This window comes from Pelobates fuscus, chromosome 11, assembly GCF_036172605.1.
Source record: "Pelobates fuscus isolate aPelFus1 chromosome 11, aPelFus1.pri, whole genome shotgun sequence".
NCBI classification, from domain to species: Eukaryota; Metazoa; Chordata; class Amphibia; order Anura; family Pelobatidae; genus Pelobates; species Pelobates fuscus.
In genome coordinates, this window is record NC_086327.1 from 28,985,070 (window position 1) to 29,000,105 (window position 15,036).

Here is a 15,036-nt window from a genome sequence, read left to right on the forward strand (position 1 = left end):
GAACGCCTTGATGCATGTCTCCTCCATTTGTAGGAGACCCAATAACTATGCTTGGAGAACCAACTTTGGTTCCTGAAGCAGGGGTTAAGAACCAGAGCTGTACAGCATTTTACATTCATCTTTTGTTTTTATTACATTACTTTATTTTAATTTCTGTTTATGTAAATATGCAATTTAAAAGTAAGATTATTAACTATATAAACTTTCATTTATCCTCCATTATCCACAGGTCAAACACAAGCTTTTCAAGTGCAACATAGTATGACGGTCTCTTTGCACTAGAACTGTTACATTAAGCTGTAGTGCTCTAGGTGCTGAGAGTGACCCTTTACAGAGGCAGTTAAACCCATTGCCTTAAAGGGCAGTGTACCCTCATAGCAGTAAATTATGTCTTGCATCGTTCACACTGACTGTGAGGTCTTAGAGGTAACTTACATAGTAACTTAAATATGTCATAACAGTTGCTATGCGCTTCCTGTTATGACATATTTCTCCTAGTAAACCAGGACTACATACCAACATTGTCCTTAAAAAGTTACCGCTTCATGTGCTGTGACTCTTAAAGGAACACTTGGAATCAACCTGTATTCCTAACGCTGTAGTTCCTCTGTCCCTAGTTGTATTAAGCAACTCCCTTCCCATTTGCCATAAAACAATTAATAAAAGTTAATGATTTACTTACCTTTTTCCTGAGCTGATGTCATGGAGGAGGCATGGCCTCTTCTGCGATGGCCCAATTCAGTGCTCCTGATAGAGGAACACTGGGGATCTAATATGAAAGCACCATGCACATTTACGCTTTGCCATAGGAAGAATTGTATCCAATACTTTCCAATGGACAGCCACTAGAAGTAGAGTTAACCCTGCAATGTAAACATTGCAGCTTCTAATAACCATTGCAGGGTTAAAAACACATGGACACTCACCCTGACCAATACATTGAGATAAAGTGGTCTGGGTGACCATAGTGTCCATGTAACTGTTGTTATAATACCACTTTAAAGGAACGCTGTAGGGTCAGGAACACAAACATGTATTCCTGACCCGATAGTGTTAAAACCTCTATAGAGCTCTTTCTGCCCCCCTTTGCCTCCCTAAATACTTGTATTCAACTCTGCAGCTGCTGCCTCTGCCCCTGAACTGCCTGCATGCCTGACATCAGAAGTGATTCTGTGAGCCAATTACAATGCTTTCACATAGGACTGGCTGAGACTGTTAAGGAGGCAGACCAGCGGCAGAGCAAGCACAAGTCAAACACAGCCCTGGCCAATAAGCATCACCTCATAGAGATCCATTGAATCAATGCATCTCTATGAAGAAAATTCAGTGTCTGCATGCAGGGTGGAGACACTAAATGGCAGTGCTGCTCGCTGGGCAGCACTGCCCCAGGAAGCACCTCAAGCAGCCATGTGAGGAGTGGCCAGTGGAGTAATCACTAGGCTGTAATGTATACACTGCATTTTCTCTGAAAAGACAGTGTTTACTGCAAAAGGCCTAAATTGAATGATTCTACTCACCAGAACAAATACAATAATCTGTAGTTTTCTGGTGACTATAGTGTCCCTTTAAATGGACTTTCTAGATCCGACTAGCTTTCACAAATTTTAATGAATCAAAATGTGATGTTGAGGGCCCACTAAGCACACGTGACCAGCATTATGCTTTACAGTGGGGATTAGTGGTCATATGCATGCAAGCTTACAAGCCCCCTAAGCAGGGATGCCTAAAATGTAGATCCCCGAAGTTTTAAAACTACAATTTCCATAATGCTTTGCCATTCTAAAGACATGCAAAGCATTATGGGATCTACCTATTGGGCACCCCTGCCCTTAAGGATTTCATAACTGACTCCCGTCCCTGTGAACTATAGAAGACAACATAAACCCATTGGAAAACCTAGAAAAGAAGGACATTTTTTTTTTAGATTATTTAGAAACATTAAAAAACTTATGGTAACCTTCAGCCTGAAGTGTCACAAAAGAAAATCACACACACACACACACAAATGCTTAGAAAATAATTAAGAAGGATAGTGCTACTCTCACCTGTGGCAGGGCAATGTTTAGCTGTCGCTGAAGAGATTCTTTCTCATGTCCCAGTTCACGTAAGCGCAATTGAGCTGTGGCCAAGCTCTCCTGAGTCTCTCGAAGAGTCTCCAGTAAACGCTCTCGCTCATTGAGCATGTTCACCATCAGCTGCTCAAAGTTTGCATCATCGGAGCTGTAGGTGGACCCCCTACGGTTGTCCTCATTAATGGTAGGCATCACTTCGCACATCATCTTGTCAGCTGCACACCAAGGATATCTTGCCAGAAGAAAAGGAACCAGAGGTACCAATCAACGACAAATCCACTGAAGGCAAAACAGCTGGGGGAAGATGAGCTAGTCAATGGGATGATCCACTTTTTAGGTCAATGGGATTAAAACATGAGGCTAATCATTTACAATGGAGTCCAGTGCAATGTCCGGCACAGAACATGTCCTTATCACAGCCTGAATCAATTTTTCCAAACAATTTTTAGTACCAAGAAGAAACACAAAGTGACTTTCCAACCAGGACAGACATCAACCATTCAGAGTGTTGCATCAGGGTTTAAATTTCACCTAAACCACAGGGATAGAGAGAGAAAATGTTAGTTTTGAATAACATTAACAGACACCATAAAAAGTCACCCTCTATCTATTCATGTTACCATTTATGATTCCAGATATTACCTCAATCAAATATAAACATACCAGCTATTTCATCATAAAACAAAAGGTGCATCAAAAGAAATTGAATTTTTTTTACTTTTAACAAGATTATAAAAATAAACATTATATATAAGCATTTGTTTAGAAATGTACGGTACTCTTACAAGTTAATACCTTCTGATAGCTTTACTGAATAATGTAAAACAACATAATAAAAAAATGTATTTGAAGTGCTCATGAAAACACATCCATGCTGCATGGTTTCTAAGATGTTAATGAAAACATACTAAATATACAGCACTTTGCCAAATTATAAACACAATTCTACCTTTTATACAATGTATAAAACAAAACATACGTTTGTTTATATATATTTATTTATTTATTTATTTTTACATTTTTTTGGTTAACGTTATCTAAGCAAACAACTTTTAAAAAAAATGTGTCTAGGAAGCATATTGATTAAATGGACATTCTCAGCACCAAAACCTCCATATCTAAATGTAGATGTTTTGGTGCCTAGATAATATCCCTTTTCTGAGATATGACAATGTGTATATTTGTCAGAGAATATTTCTTTAATGGTTCTCAGACTGAAAGACGCTAGAGGTACTTCGTATTTGAAACATTCAAAATTAAAAGATCTACCAACTTGGGCCTCGGTTTATTATACTTGGATAAACGTTTTAAATGATTTATCTACAAAAGTCACCATTAAAGTCTATGGGAATATTTGTAGATACATCATTTGGAAGTTTACGGTAACTAAAAATATTAAAATCAAGGCTTGGTGTCTTCACACACAGCATGATGATATGGAGCAATGTTAATATTCCTGAAAGAGAATGTTTCTGTGTGAGAAGTAAACAATTGGTGAAGCAATGCAATATATGTTTATTCATTGTATAACAAGAGGGCCTCAGTTACCTAAAAGCAACACTCTAATTGGATGAGTATGATTTGTCTCTGGTTGTTCAACCAATGAACAAACATTTTGGGCTCAGTACAAGGTATCAATAACCAGTGCACTCAACAATTAATAATCTATCAAGAAGTAGGCACTAACCAGCCTGGACTGATTGGTCACATGGTAATGATATCAAGATTAAACATACGTGATATGTATCACCTACTTCTGATATAAAAACTATGCTACATGGGAGAGCAAGAGCATCCGTCAAGTTGTCATTCTCCAATAGACACAAAGAAAACCAAATTTCTGCAGCCAATAAGGTGGGCAAGCGTTGCTAAGAAGAACATGTCTATACTGTATTTCTATATTTCTGTTTGTCATGCAGTGTGTATATGTCCTTGTGTGTCTCAGTGCAAATCTCTCTGTCTTTATACAGTCAGGTCCATAAATATTGGGACATCGACACAATTCTAATCTTTTTGGCTCTATACACCACCACCATGGATTTAACTGCAGACTTTCAGCTTTAATTTGAGGGTATTTACATTCAAATCGGGTGAACGGTGTAGGAATTACAACAGTTTGTATATGTGCCTCCCACTTTTTAAGGGACCAAAAGTAATGGGACAATTGGCTGCTCAGCTGTTCCATGGCCAGGTGTGTGTTATTCTCTCATTATCCCATTTACAAGGAGCAGATAAAGGGTCCAGAGTTCATTTCAAGTGTGCTATTTACATTTGGAATCTGTTGCTGTCAACTCTCAATATGAGATCCAAAGAGCTGTCACTATCAGTGAAGCAAGCCATCATTAGGCTGAAAAAACAAAACAAACATCAGAGAGATAGCAAAAACATTAGGTGTGGCCAAATCAACTGTTTGGAACATCCTTAAAAAGAAAGAACGCACCAGTGAGCTCAGCAACACCAAAAGACCCGAAAGACCACGGAAAACAACTATGGTGGATCACTGAAGAATTCTTTCCCTGATGAAGAAAACACCCTTCACAACAGTTGGCCAGATCAAGAACACTCTCCAGGAGGTAGGTGTATGTGTGTCAGAGTCAACAATCAAGAGAAGACTTCACCAGAGTGAATATAGAGCGTTCGCCACAAGATGTAAACCATTGGTGAGCCTCAAAAACAGGAAGGCCAGATTAGAGTTTGCCAAACAACATCTAAAAAAGCCTTCACAGTTCTGGAACAACATCCTATGGACAGATGAGACCAAGATCAACTTGTACCAGAGTGATGGGAAGAGAAGAGTATGGAGAAGGAAAGGAACTGCTCATGATCCAAAGCATACCACCTCATGGTGGTGGTAGTGTCATGGCGTGGGCATGTATGGCTGCCAATGGAACTGGTTCTCTTGTATTTATTGATGATGTGACTGCTGACAAAAGCAGCAGGATAAATTCTGAAGTATTTCAGGCAATATTATCTGCTCATATTCAGCCAAATGCTTCAGAACTCATTGGACGGCGCTTCACAGTGCAGATGGACAATGACCCGAAGCATACTGCAAAAGCAACCAAAGAGTTTTTTAAGGGAAAGAAGTGGAATGTTATGCAATGGCCAAATCAATCACCTGACCTGAGCCCGATTGAGCATGCATTTCACTTGATGAAGACAAAACTGAAGGGAAAATGCCCCAAGAACAAGCAGGAACTGAAGACAGTTGCAGTAGAGGCCTGGCAGAGCATCACTAGAGATGAAACCCAGTGTCTGGTGATGTCTATGCGTTCCAGACTTCAGGCTGTAATTGACTGCAAAGGATTTGCAACCATGTATTAAAAAGTGAAAGTTTGATTTATGACTGTTAATCTGTCCCATTACTTTTGGTCCCTTAAATAGTGGGAGGCACATATACAAACTGTTGTAATTCCTACACCGTTCACATGATTTGGATGTAAATACCCTCAAATTAAAGCTGGAAGTCTGCAGTTAAAGCACATCTTGTTTGTTTCATTTCAAACCCATTGTGTTGGTGTATGGAGCCAAAAAGATAGCACACTTGAAATGAACTCTGGACCCTTTATCTGCTCCTTGTAAATGGGATAATGAGAGAATAACACACACCTGGCCATGGAACAGCTGAGCAGCCAATTGTCCCATTACTTTTGGTCCCTTAAAAAGTGGGAGGCACATATACAAACTGTTGTAATTCCTACACCGTTCACCCAATTTGAATGTAAATACCCTCAAATTAAAGCTGAAAGTCTGCAGTTAAATCCATGGTGGTGGTGTATAGAGCCAAAAAGATTAGAATTGTGTCGATGTCCCAATATTTATGGACCTGACTGTATGTCTAGCAGCGTGTAATTGCGTGTAGTGTCTCTAGTGTGTATCAGTTTTTGCACACGAGTACACTCCTGTGAAGTCTATTCACAAAATGTAGGTAAGCATAAAAACAAAAAACAGGTTAGATTAAAACAATAATTAGTACATGTTTTAAAGTAAAACTGCCAGTTGTGGAGTTTTAGTATTTTGTTTTGCGAAGTACCCTTAAGGTGACATATCTGCTTACATGTTGAAGCCAAAGGCCCAGGGGAAGATGAAGATCAACATTCTCTTCTGAGTCTCTCTTACCGTGCAAAAGTACACAATTGGGGCCTATAGATCTTATGGCATTCTCAGGGCCGTCTTTAACGCGGGGCAAAAGGGGCAGCTGGCCCGGGCCCAGTTGCTCCTGGGGGGCCCAAGGCAGCTGCCTCTTGAGCCCTGCTGGCCACTGCCCACAAATTCCTTTCCCCCGATCTAATTCTTCACCTTCACTATGCGAGCGAGCGGCATTGCTGCATAGTGAAGGACTTACTTGTTGCTCTGCCTCCCGACCTCCCCTGCCCTTTGCGTGCGCCGCGCACTGTGACGTCACGCGGAGACGGAGTCATGGCAACGCTAGGGTGAGCGTTGCTGTGACTCCGCCTCCTTCCCGAACTGCAGCGCGGCGTCTTCCGGAAGTGCAGAGCGGCACCATCCTGAACGGCAAAGCGTGGCACCCACTCTAGCCTTGAGCCCAGCTGCCCAACTGATCCTGAGCCTGCTGGAGTCTTCAGAACTGTAAGTATTAAGTTACAGTAATATATATTGTTTTATGGGAGTAAGGGTGGTGGGAGGGGGAGGGGTGTTTAGAGGGGAGGGGGAGGGGTGGTGAGGGGTGTTTAGAGGGGAGGGGGAGGGGTGGTGATGGGTGTTGGGAGGGGAGGGGGAGGAGTGGTGAGGGGAGGGGGAGGGGTGGTGAGGGGTGTTGGGAGGGGAGGGGAGGGGAGGGGAGGGGAGGGGGAGGGGTGGTGAGGGGTGTTGGGAGGGGGAGGGGTGGATGGAGGGGTTAGTTAGTAGTACAGTACAATCACATGGTTAAAAATAAAGTAATCTTTTAAATACTATATATTTGTGTCAAGTTGTGCTTTTTTAATTTTTATAATAATGATACAGCCATTTTATCTAATACTTTTGTGCTGATCCTTTTTTTTCTCTCTATATTCAAGGGACACTATAGTCACCAGAACCACAACAGCTAAACGTAGTAGTTCTGGTGTCTATAGCATGTCTCTGCAGGCTTTTTAATGTAAACACTGCCTTTTCAGAAAAAAAGGCAGTATTTACATTACTGCTGAGGAATACCTCTAGTGGCCACTCATCCGACGGCCACTAGAGGTGCTTCCTAATCCAATGTTGCACAACGTGCAAAACTGGCATTCACGCTAAACACTCCTCATAGAAATGCATTGATTCAAAGCATCTCTATGAGGTCACGCATGCGCAATAGCCTCCCAATGCTTCTCTATGGGAAAGCAGTGGGTCGGGTATGATATACATGTGCATATATGTGACATGTGACATTCATGTGCATTGTATTAAAAAGGTGATCTGTAATACACTCACAAATTGTACGTTCCTGTGAGTTATATTGCTTTGTAGCTTGTGATACTCACACACTCCACTTTTCTATGCATTTTATTCTAAGGTGATCTGTGATGTACTTGCACATCGTTGTATTGCTGTGGAGCCGTGCGATACACTGACACACTTCACATTACTGTGAGTTGTATTAAAGGACCACTATAATGCTAGGAAAACAAACTCATTTTCCCAGCACTATAGCATCTTTAGGTCCCCTCCACCCTTAGGGTGAAAGATATTGTTATTATGCTTGTTCTTCCAACAACATATAACTGTTAAAATAAAAATATACTATAAGACCGAGGTTAAAAGCTACAGGTGGCAAGTAGGTCAAGCTAAGGACTTATTTGTGAACCAGTTCTTTATGTTTACATTATTAAAGTTTACTACTCTACGAGTTGTGTTTTTTTTGGTATGTGTGTGTGTGTGGAGGGTGTGATTGCATGCTAGGGTGTGGGAAGGCGGGATCCAGGGGGCCCAAGTAAATTCTTGCCCAGGGTCCAATCAATATTAAAGACGGCCCTGGGCATTCTCTTTAATAACATGCCCTAGGCATCTACTGCTCATCGCGGGAGAAGGTGCCTATTCACATCAGCCATTATGAGAAATGGTTAATTGGAAAGGGCAAGATGTGGCAGCGGGTATTGCTCCAAGCTCTGGCCTTTGGCATATTTTGCCCGTATTCTGATTGCTTTATTAAAAACTTAAAAGTGACAGTACTTCTTTAATGATAACCTAGTTCTAGAATACTTGTGTCCATCTGCACAAACTAACAGAAATAGTAACTGCACATCTAAATAGAATTCACAGGTCTGAATATGCTACAGAATTAGGTCACCCTATAACCAACAGGTATGAATAAAGCTTTATCAAGCTATTTTTTTTCCAAATCAGCCATGCTGTACTGAATCTTGAATCTCCGTTTTTTTTATAAAACACTTAGGCCTTAACATAATATTGTTGGATACGCTTTTCAAATGATTTAATATTTTTGGACAAACTTTTAAAAATTATATTTTCAAAATATTAAAATATCAAACAATATAACATATTTATAAAAAAAAATGTATAAATTACAATATCTTTCATATTATATTATTAAATCATTTTAAAAGTTTATACAAAAATATTAAATAATTTGGAAAGCTTAACCAACAATATTAAATCGAGACCATGAGGCGTTCCCTTGCACTACCCCACTATTAAGCGTAAAACCATTCACTATATATCAATTTCTCCGACTGTATATAGCATTATTTGGCCGAGATCTTCAGCTGACAATATCAGCCAATGAGTTCAGTCCAAACACTGATGAAAATGAAGGGAAATTGTACTTCAGCAATGTCATTAATATAATCTAGATTGCAGCAGCCAGGTAGTTGTGGTTATGGTGTTTATATTGCCCCTATACAATATTTGTTTTGAGCTCTTCTTAAAGTCCATTTTAAAGGGTCACTATATTCACCAGAACTACTACAGCTTAATGTAGTGGTTCTGGTGTCTATAGCCTATCCCTGCAGGCTATAGACACTCAAACTGCAATTAGAGATGCTGGCGTGGAGAACTGGAGTTCGTCTCCACATTCTGTATGTATATACTGAACATTCCCCATAGATATGTATTTATTCAATGCATCTCTATGAGAAGACACTGACTGACGCAGCATGACATTTTTCCATGCATTCGCGATAGTCTCACAATGCTTTCCTATGATAAATCACTGGATTGGTTGAGATCATCAAGTTTCATGAACTCAGTAATGGAGGCGGCCAGACCGGCGTGGCGTGGGGAAAAAAGGTAAGTACACAGATGCACAGATGGGTGGGGAGGTGGGCAGGGACCTGTTTGTATTCCTGACACTATAGTGTTCCTTTAATTTAAAATTCTAAATTCTCATAACTGTGGCAGGATGCACTCAAATGTAAAAGATTGTGAGCAGAACATTCACCACCTTCATTATTCCTTCCCAATAGAAATTATTGAGCTTTTACACAGTTTGAAAAAACTTTATTGATCTATTGTAATTTCTACACAAAAAGACAGAGGAGGTTGCTTATGAGATTCTGTGTGTAAAACTATGGAACTCATAAAATGGTGTACAATTTCACCATTTTTTTTTTAAAGCATTGTTTCTTTGATACTATCAGATATTTGTATACGAATGTAATATTTTACAAATAATAAAACTGTATATTTCACTAAGCAGTAAACTCTGTTTGTTACTGGGCAGTAATGTTAATTATATCCTGAAATTTCAAAATTAGACTTGTGTTTTAAAACAATATATATTTGTAAGTAATTGTGTATAGTACAAAAAAAACTTTACTTTCATTTCTGAATCATTCCTCTCAATGGGTGGCCAGTGATAGGTGGGAAGACAATTTGCATTAGGCTGTGATTTATGGTATATCTCCCCAAACACCCTGCCTTCTTTCTTGAATTTTCCCTATTCACCCTTTCCCCATTTTGTTGATACTCATTACCTCCTTTCCCCACCCCCCATTATTCCCCGTTGTGTGGGTCCCTAAAACGTTTTTCATTTTCAGTGGTTCTGTACCTGTATTTTTCCTTTTTGGTGTCTCAATGCCATGTTTGATGTCTCCTTACTCTCTCCACAAACAGGACAGCTCTCAGCCATGCAGAGTGTTGAGGTTGAATAGAGATAAAAGCAGTGCGTAGAGTGCGGACAGCTTGAACACACTACTGTGGGCCGTTGTGCATACGATTTGGGAAAAATCGCTCACCAAGCTTGATCCATAACTGGCCCTAAGCCAATTGCTTGAGTGCTCAGACCACCCCTGGTTTTCAAGACTTGTGATTCAAGAGTTGGCTTTCAGTAGTAGAAGGCGACACTTGACGTGTCCATAAAGTACTGTTTATAGGACAAGATCAGCTTTACCCCAGAAAGTTAAATGGTCAGTTTAAGCACCATAACCACTTAAGCTTAATAAAGTAGTTATAGTAAATAAATCATGCCCCTGCGGTCTCACTGCTCAATTATCTGCCACGTAGGATCCAAACCATTTTATTTATGCAGTCCTAGTCACACTAGCCTTTACACATCCTCCACACACACTTCATTTAAAATCTACACTATCTTCCATACAGTCAGTACGCAGTGCATTTACTTTAAAAGTTCTTATCTTCTGTTGTGTTAATTTCCTGCTGGTGACAGCAAACGGCATTGTGCGCAGCCTCCTGTTTGAAATTAGAATTCTCTCACTAAGCTTCACTGGAAGAAGTCGAATCTGAGAAGCACATTTTGGGACCGATTACAGCAATATTTTATTCATATAATTTGGAAAATATCCAGTATTTAATTATTTGCTAATGTTACATATTTCGTTACTGATATCTAGCTCTATGGTTCTAAGTGTTTGGTTGGATACACATTTCAGCAATACTGTTTCTAACATGGGATATATTCGCATTTCATGGTATCAAGACACAAGAGCCAGCATGATTGTCTGTCCTGGGAAATTTTACAATTAGAACCTCACCCCCGTTCTGTTTAAAAGGCTGTGTCTGAATCCTCCTAGCCTCACCTTGAGTTTCACCCTGTGCATCACATGTGGCAAATTTCACAACTTTACTTGGATTTCTCAATCCTTACCTCATTAAAGGGACACTATAGTCACTAAAACAACTTTAGCTTAATTATATAGTTTTGGTGCATAGATCATGGCCCTGCAGCCTCACTGCTCTATTCTCTGCCATTTAGGAGTTAAATCCCTTTGTTTATGCACCCTAGTCACACCTTCCTGCATGTGACTTGCACAGCCTTCTTAAAAACTTTCTGTAAAATGAGATCTAAAATGTTTATTCTTCCTTTATTGCAAGTTCTGTTTAATTTAGATTTTCTAATCCGCCGCTTGCTAGACCATGCAAGCGCCTCCTGTGTGTAATTAAAGGGAATCTCCAGGCACCCAGACCACTTCTGCCCATTGGAGTGGTCTGGGTGCCAACTCCCACCACGTTTTTATAAACTGCAATAATTACCTTGCAGGGTTAAGTCCTCCTCTAGTGGCTGTCTACTAGACAGCCACTAGAGGGACTTCCGTGTTCGCCGGAATCCCCATAGGAAAGCATTGAACAAGGCTTTCCTATGGGGAGGTCTAATGTGCACGAGCGTCCATTGCCGTACATGTGCAATAGGTCTCCCCCATCGATGTCAGCCGGAGCTTGGGCGGAGTCTGACCCAGTGCCGAGGGACATCAACGCTTGGATTCAGGTAAGTCACTGAAGGGGTTTTAACCCCTTCAGCAACATGGGATGGGGGTGAGAGGCAGAGGGGCACTGGAGAGTCCATTTAAAGTTCAATTTACAGAGCAGGAGATAAAAGGTGAGTTACATATGATTGAAAATGAAATCATTTTTTGTTTCATGCAGGCTGTGTCAATCAGATCCAGGGGAGGTGTGGCTAGGGCTGCATAAACAGAATCCAAGTGATTTAACTCCTAAATGGCAGAGAATTGAGTAGTAAAACCTGAGATGATCTATGCACTAAAACTGCTTCATTAAGCTAAAGTTGTTTAGGTGACTATAGTGTTCCTTTAAGTCAAATGATAGAAAACAATGGTTAGGTTTTGGTGTTTGATAATTTTTTTCTTTTGGCAGGCAAAGCAGTGAAACTGGATGAATGGCATGAGAGCTCTAAACAGCCCATTAACTAAAAACCACTACATTTATCCATCCAAAAATAAAAGGCAAGGAGCTTTAGCAGAGTAAAGTGCATTATCCCGGATCAAACAACGACACTTCCACAGTGAAATAGATTTCGATTTAGATTGTCTGTGAGACAGCTCAGTAGGTTAATGCTCCCACGGTTCCTGCTACAGACACACAAATTCAAATCTCAGTGCGCCATTTATCGTTCCATGGAGGGTGATAGTATTTTCACATGACCTAACGGATGTCCTCCAAAGTAGTGGAATATGGTTTAAATATCCAGCATAGATAAATATAAATACCTGCACAACTGTCCTGAATTTGGTGGAACAGCTCTGATCTTGAGCCCCTATCCTGCCAAACCAGATCAGTTATTTTGTGTCAAGTTACTTTGGGCACGAAAAAACATCCCCAGCAATGGAACAAATGAATATGCCAAGTGTGAGGGGGCTAGAATGCACAGCTGGGAATCAACCTGGCACACATGTATGCCAGGCTTACACCTTCCAACATTTCAAATGGACAAATAAATGTTTAGGGGGTGTGAGTGGGGGTGTGGCCAGAGGCAGGGCTGTTCTGAGAAATTCTAGGTGATTTACTAATAATTTATACAACAAATATGTAACTTAGAACAAGAACAATGTATCGTATTTACACAGACTGATTTCTAAACATATTTATTGTAGTTTAAAGACACTCTACTGAGAGTATTATTGCTGTAATATACTAAATATGGAGCTCCTAGAAAAGAGGGAAATTAGGATAGAAAAGAAGGACAGTGAGAACAAAGTAGGGGCTCTCCCTCCTAAATAGGGATATATTTCTCTGCATCACCAGTGATGGAGCATTAATCCCTCATATAGCTATTTTATGACCCACTTTCAAACCTCCAGTGTAGGAAGATATGAATCTATACGATGGGCTAGGCAGACAGGAAAAATATTTTGTTCATTAGTTAGTGGAATGGAAAACATTACACGGAACACTCGTTACAATAGTTGCCATCCCACGAAGTGCTGCGTGTGCCATACACTGTGTGATATCAAGATGTCCACAGTGGGTGTACGTACAGCCCATTCATTGGCAGAGCAGTAATCACGTATATATCATTTGCGTTGGCATAGGAATGCAAAATTAAACAGATTCAAATATCTGCTGATTTATACATCTGATAGTAATGTGGAGGAAACAATGTATATTTATTCTAGTAGGTCTGTGAGGTTGCATGATAGGTGCCCTTCTTAAATAATCCCCCTCCTCCCCATCCCGAGAACCTTTTCCTTCCCTGAATTCCCATTATGTCATTCCCGTGAAGTCAGGGCTTACAACGGTTATCGATAGGGCCTGTCCTCCGTCGTAGCCCTGCACTGGTGAAGCAACAACTGAAACAGACAAAGAAGATCCATAAACACTATGGATTGTGGCGTTAAAACACTCCCCAGAGACTAGGAATGGTTAAGAATTGTTGAATTCCCAATGTTCATAGGGAGCAGGAAGCCTGCTTTAGCAAGCCGAAAAATCCATTAAAAATTGTGCCTCCAAAATGATACATTTAATACGTTAAGCATCATTATAGTATATTCATAAGGGCATGGAATCATTACCACTCTGCTCAGAAGAGAAGCAATTTTAATAGCACATCCATGGGGTAATCCTTGGTAAACCTTATGGTATAGTTAGGAGAACACTGTGATACTGTCTAGTTAGTGTTAGGATTAGGAATCTGAATCATTTAATGAATGAGGACTTATAGGTTAAAAAAAAAAAACAGCTAACCTAGTTTGCAGTAGTGATAAGGGCTATGGTTTGGTCACTCCCCTGCCCAAATATGAATAATGAATAAAAATCCCTGTTTAATAGATATATTATATATATATATATATATATAATGCGGCTCAATGAGAAGTTTTTGCAAGACAGGTGACCTGGGCATTTGCTGCATCTTGAGTTTAGCTCCACTGAACTAACCAAACCAGGAAGTAACAGGACTAAATGACTGCTTGAAAGCCAGGAAGTGTAACAAGGTTAATTTTTAAAAGGGCCCATTTCTATTGAAATCTGTACACTTTGTAAAAGAAAAAAAAAAAAAAAGAGACCTCGTAAATATTCCGCAGCATCCTCTACCTCTACTTAGGGTTAGTTTAAATAGCCACTTAAATGGGCACTATAGGCACCAGGACCACTTTATCTTGTTGAAGTGGTCTGGGTGCAGTGTCCCTGTCCCCATTGGTCCTGCAATGAAAAACATTACAGTTTTTGAGAAACTGCAATGTTCACATTGTAGGACTAAGACAGCATCTAGTGTCTGCCTATTAGACAGCCACTAGACGCACTTCCTGGAGATTCATGGAGTATGACTCTGTCAAACGATGATGGACGTCCTGACACCGGCAAGTTCTCTCTGCACAAGAGATACAGCTACCTCGGATGACCGTTTCGACCTTCTTTGGGCTTTGCCAGCTTTGCCAGAAACTGCAATAATTGCAATTGTAGGGTTAAGGAGACAGGGGCACTTAAGAGACTATATGTACAGGAGGAGACCTCTGTACACGTGGTTATATGAACTTTATCTCCCATCATTCTGAGCTAGCTGGTGTGAATGAAGTCTAATAACTTAATCATGTATGATGACATTTTACAATGCATTCTAAATAAGCCATTTTAACAGTGATTCACCAGCCAATAACAGGACAGCCAACAACATAGCGTTATGTAATGGTGATTCATAAAAGCAATTTAAAATGTATGTTAGTAGGTTTCCTTACTGAGTCTGTTTATTCTTTACATACCTGTTTATTTTAATATAGGTGTTGGTTTTCAATGCTTTTTTTTTTACATTAAAGGTACTGGCATCATACGATAA

The 15,036-nt window shown here is 40.1% G+C and overlaps 1 protein-coding gene across 3 annotated transcripts in view; it reads right to left on the reverse strand.

Moving 5' to 3' along the window:
• Positions 1–15,036, reverse strand: part of PPFIA3 (PTPRF interacting protein alpha 3) — a 126,915-nt gene that overhangs the window by 87,685 nt on the left and 24,194 nt on the right. For all 3 annotated transcript variants that reach the window (XM_063436557.1, XM_063436558.1, XM_063436556.1), the window contains exon 2: positions 2,046–2,603. In XM_063436557.1, the coding sequence (XP_063292627.1) occupies positions 2,046–2,279 (234 nt within the window). In that variant the 5' untranslated portion in view covers positions 2,280–2,603. The remainder of the gene's footprint in view (positions 1–2,045; positions 2,604–15,036) is intronic.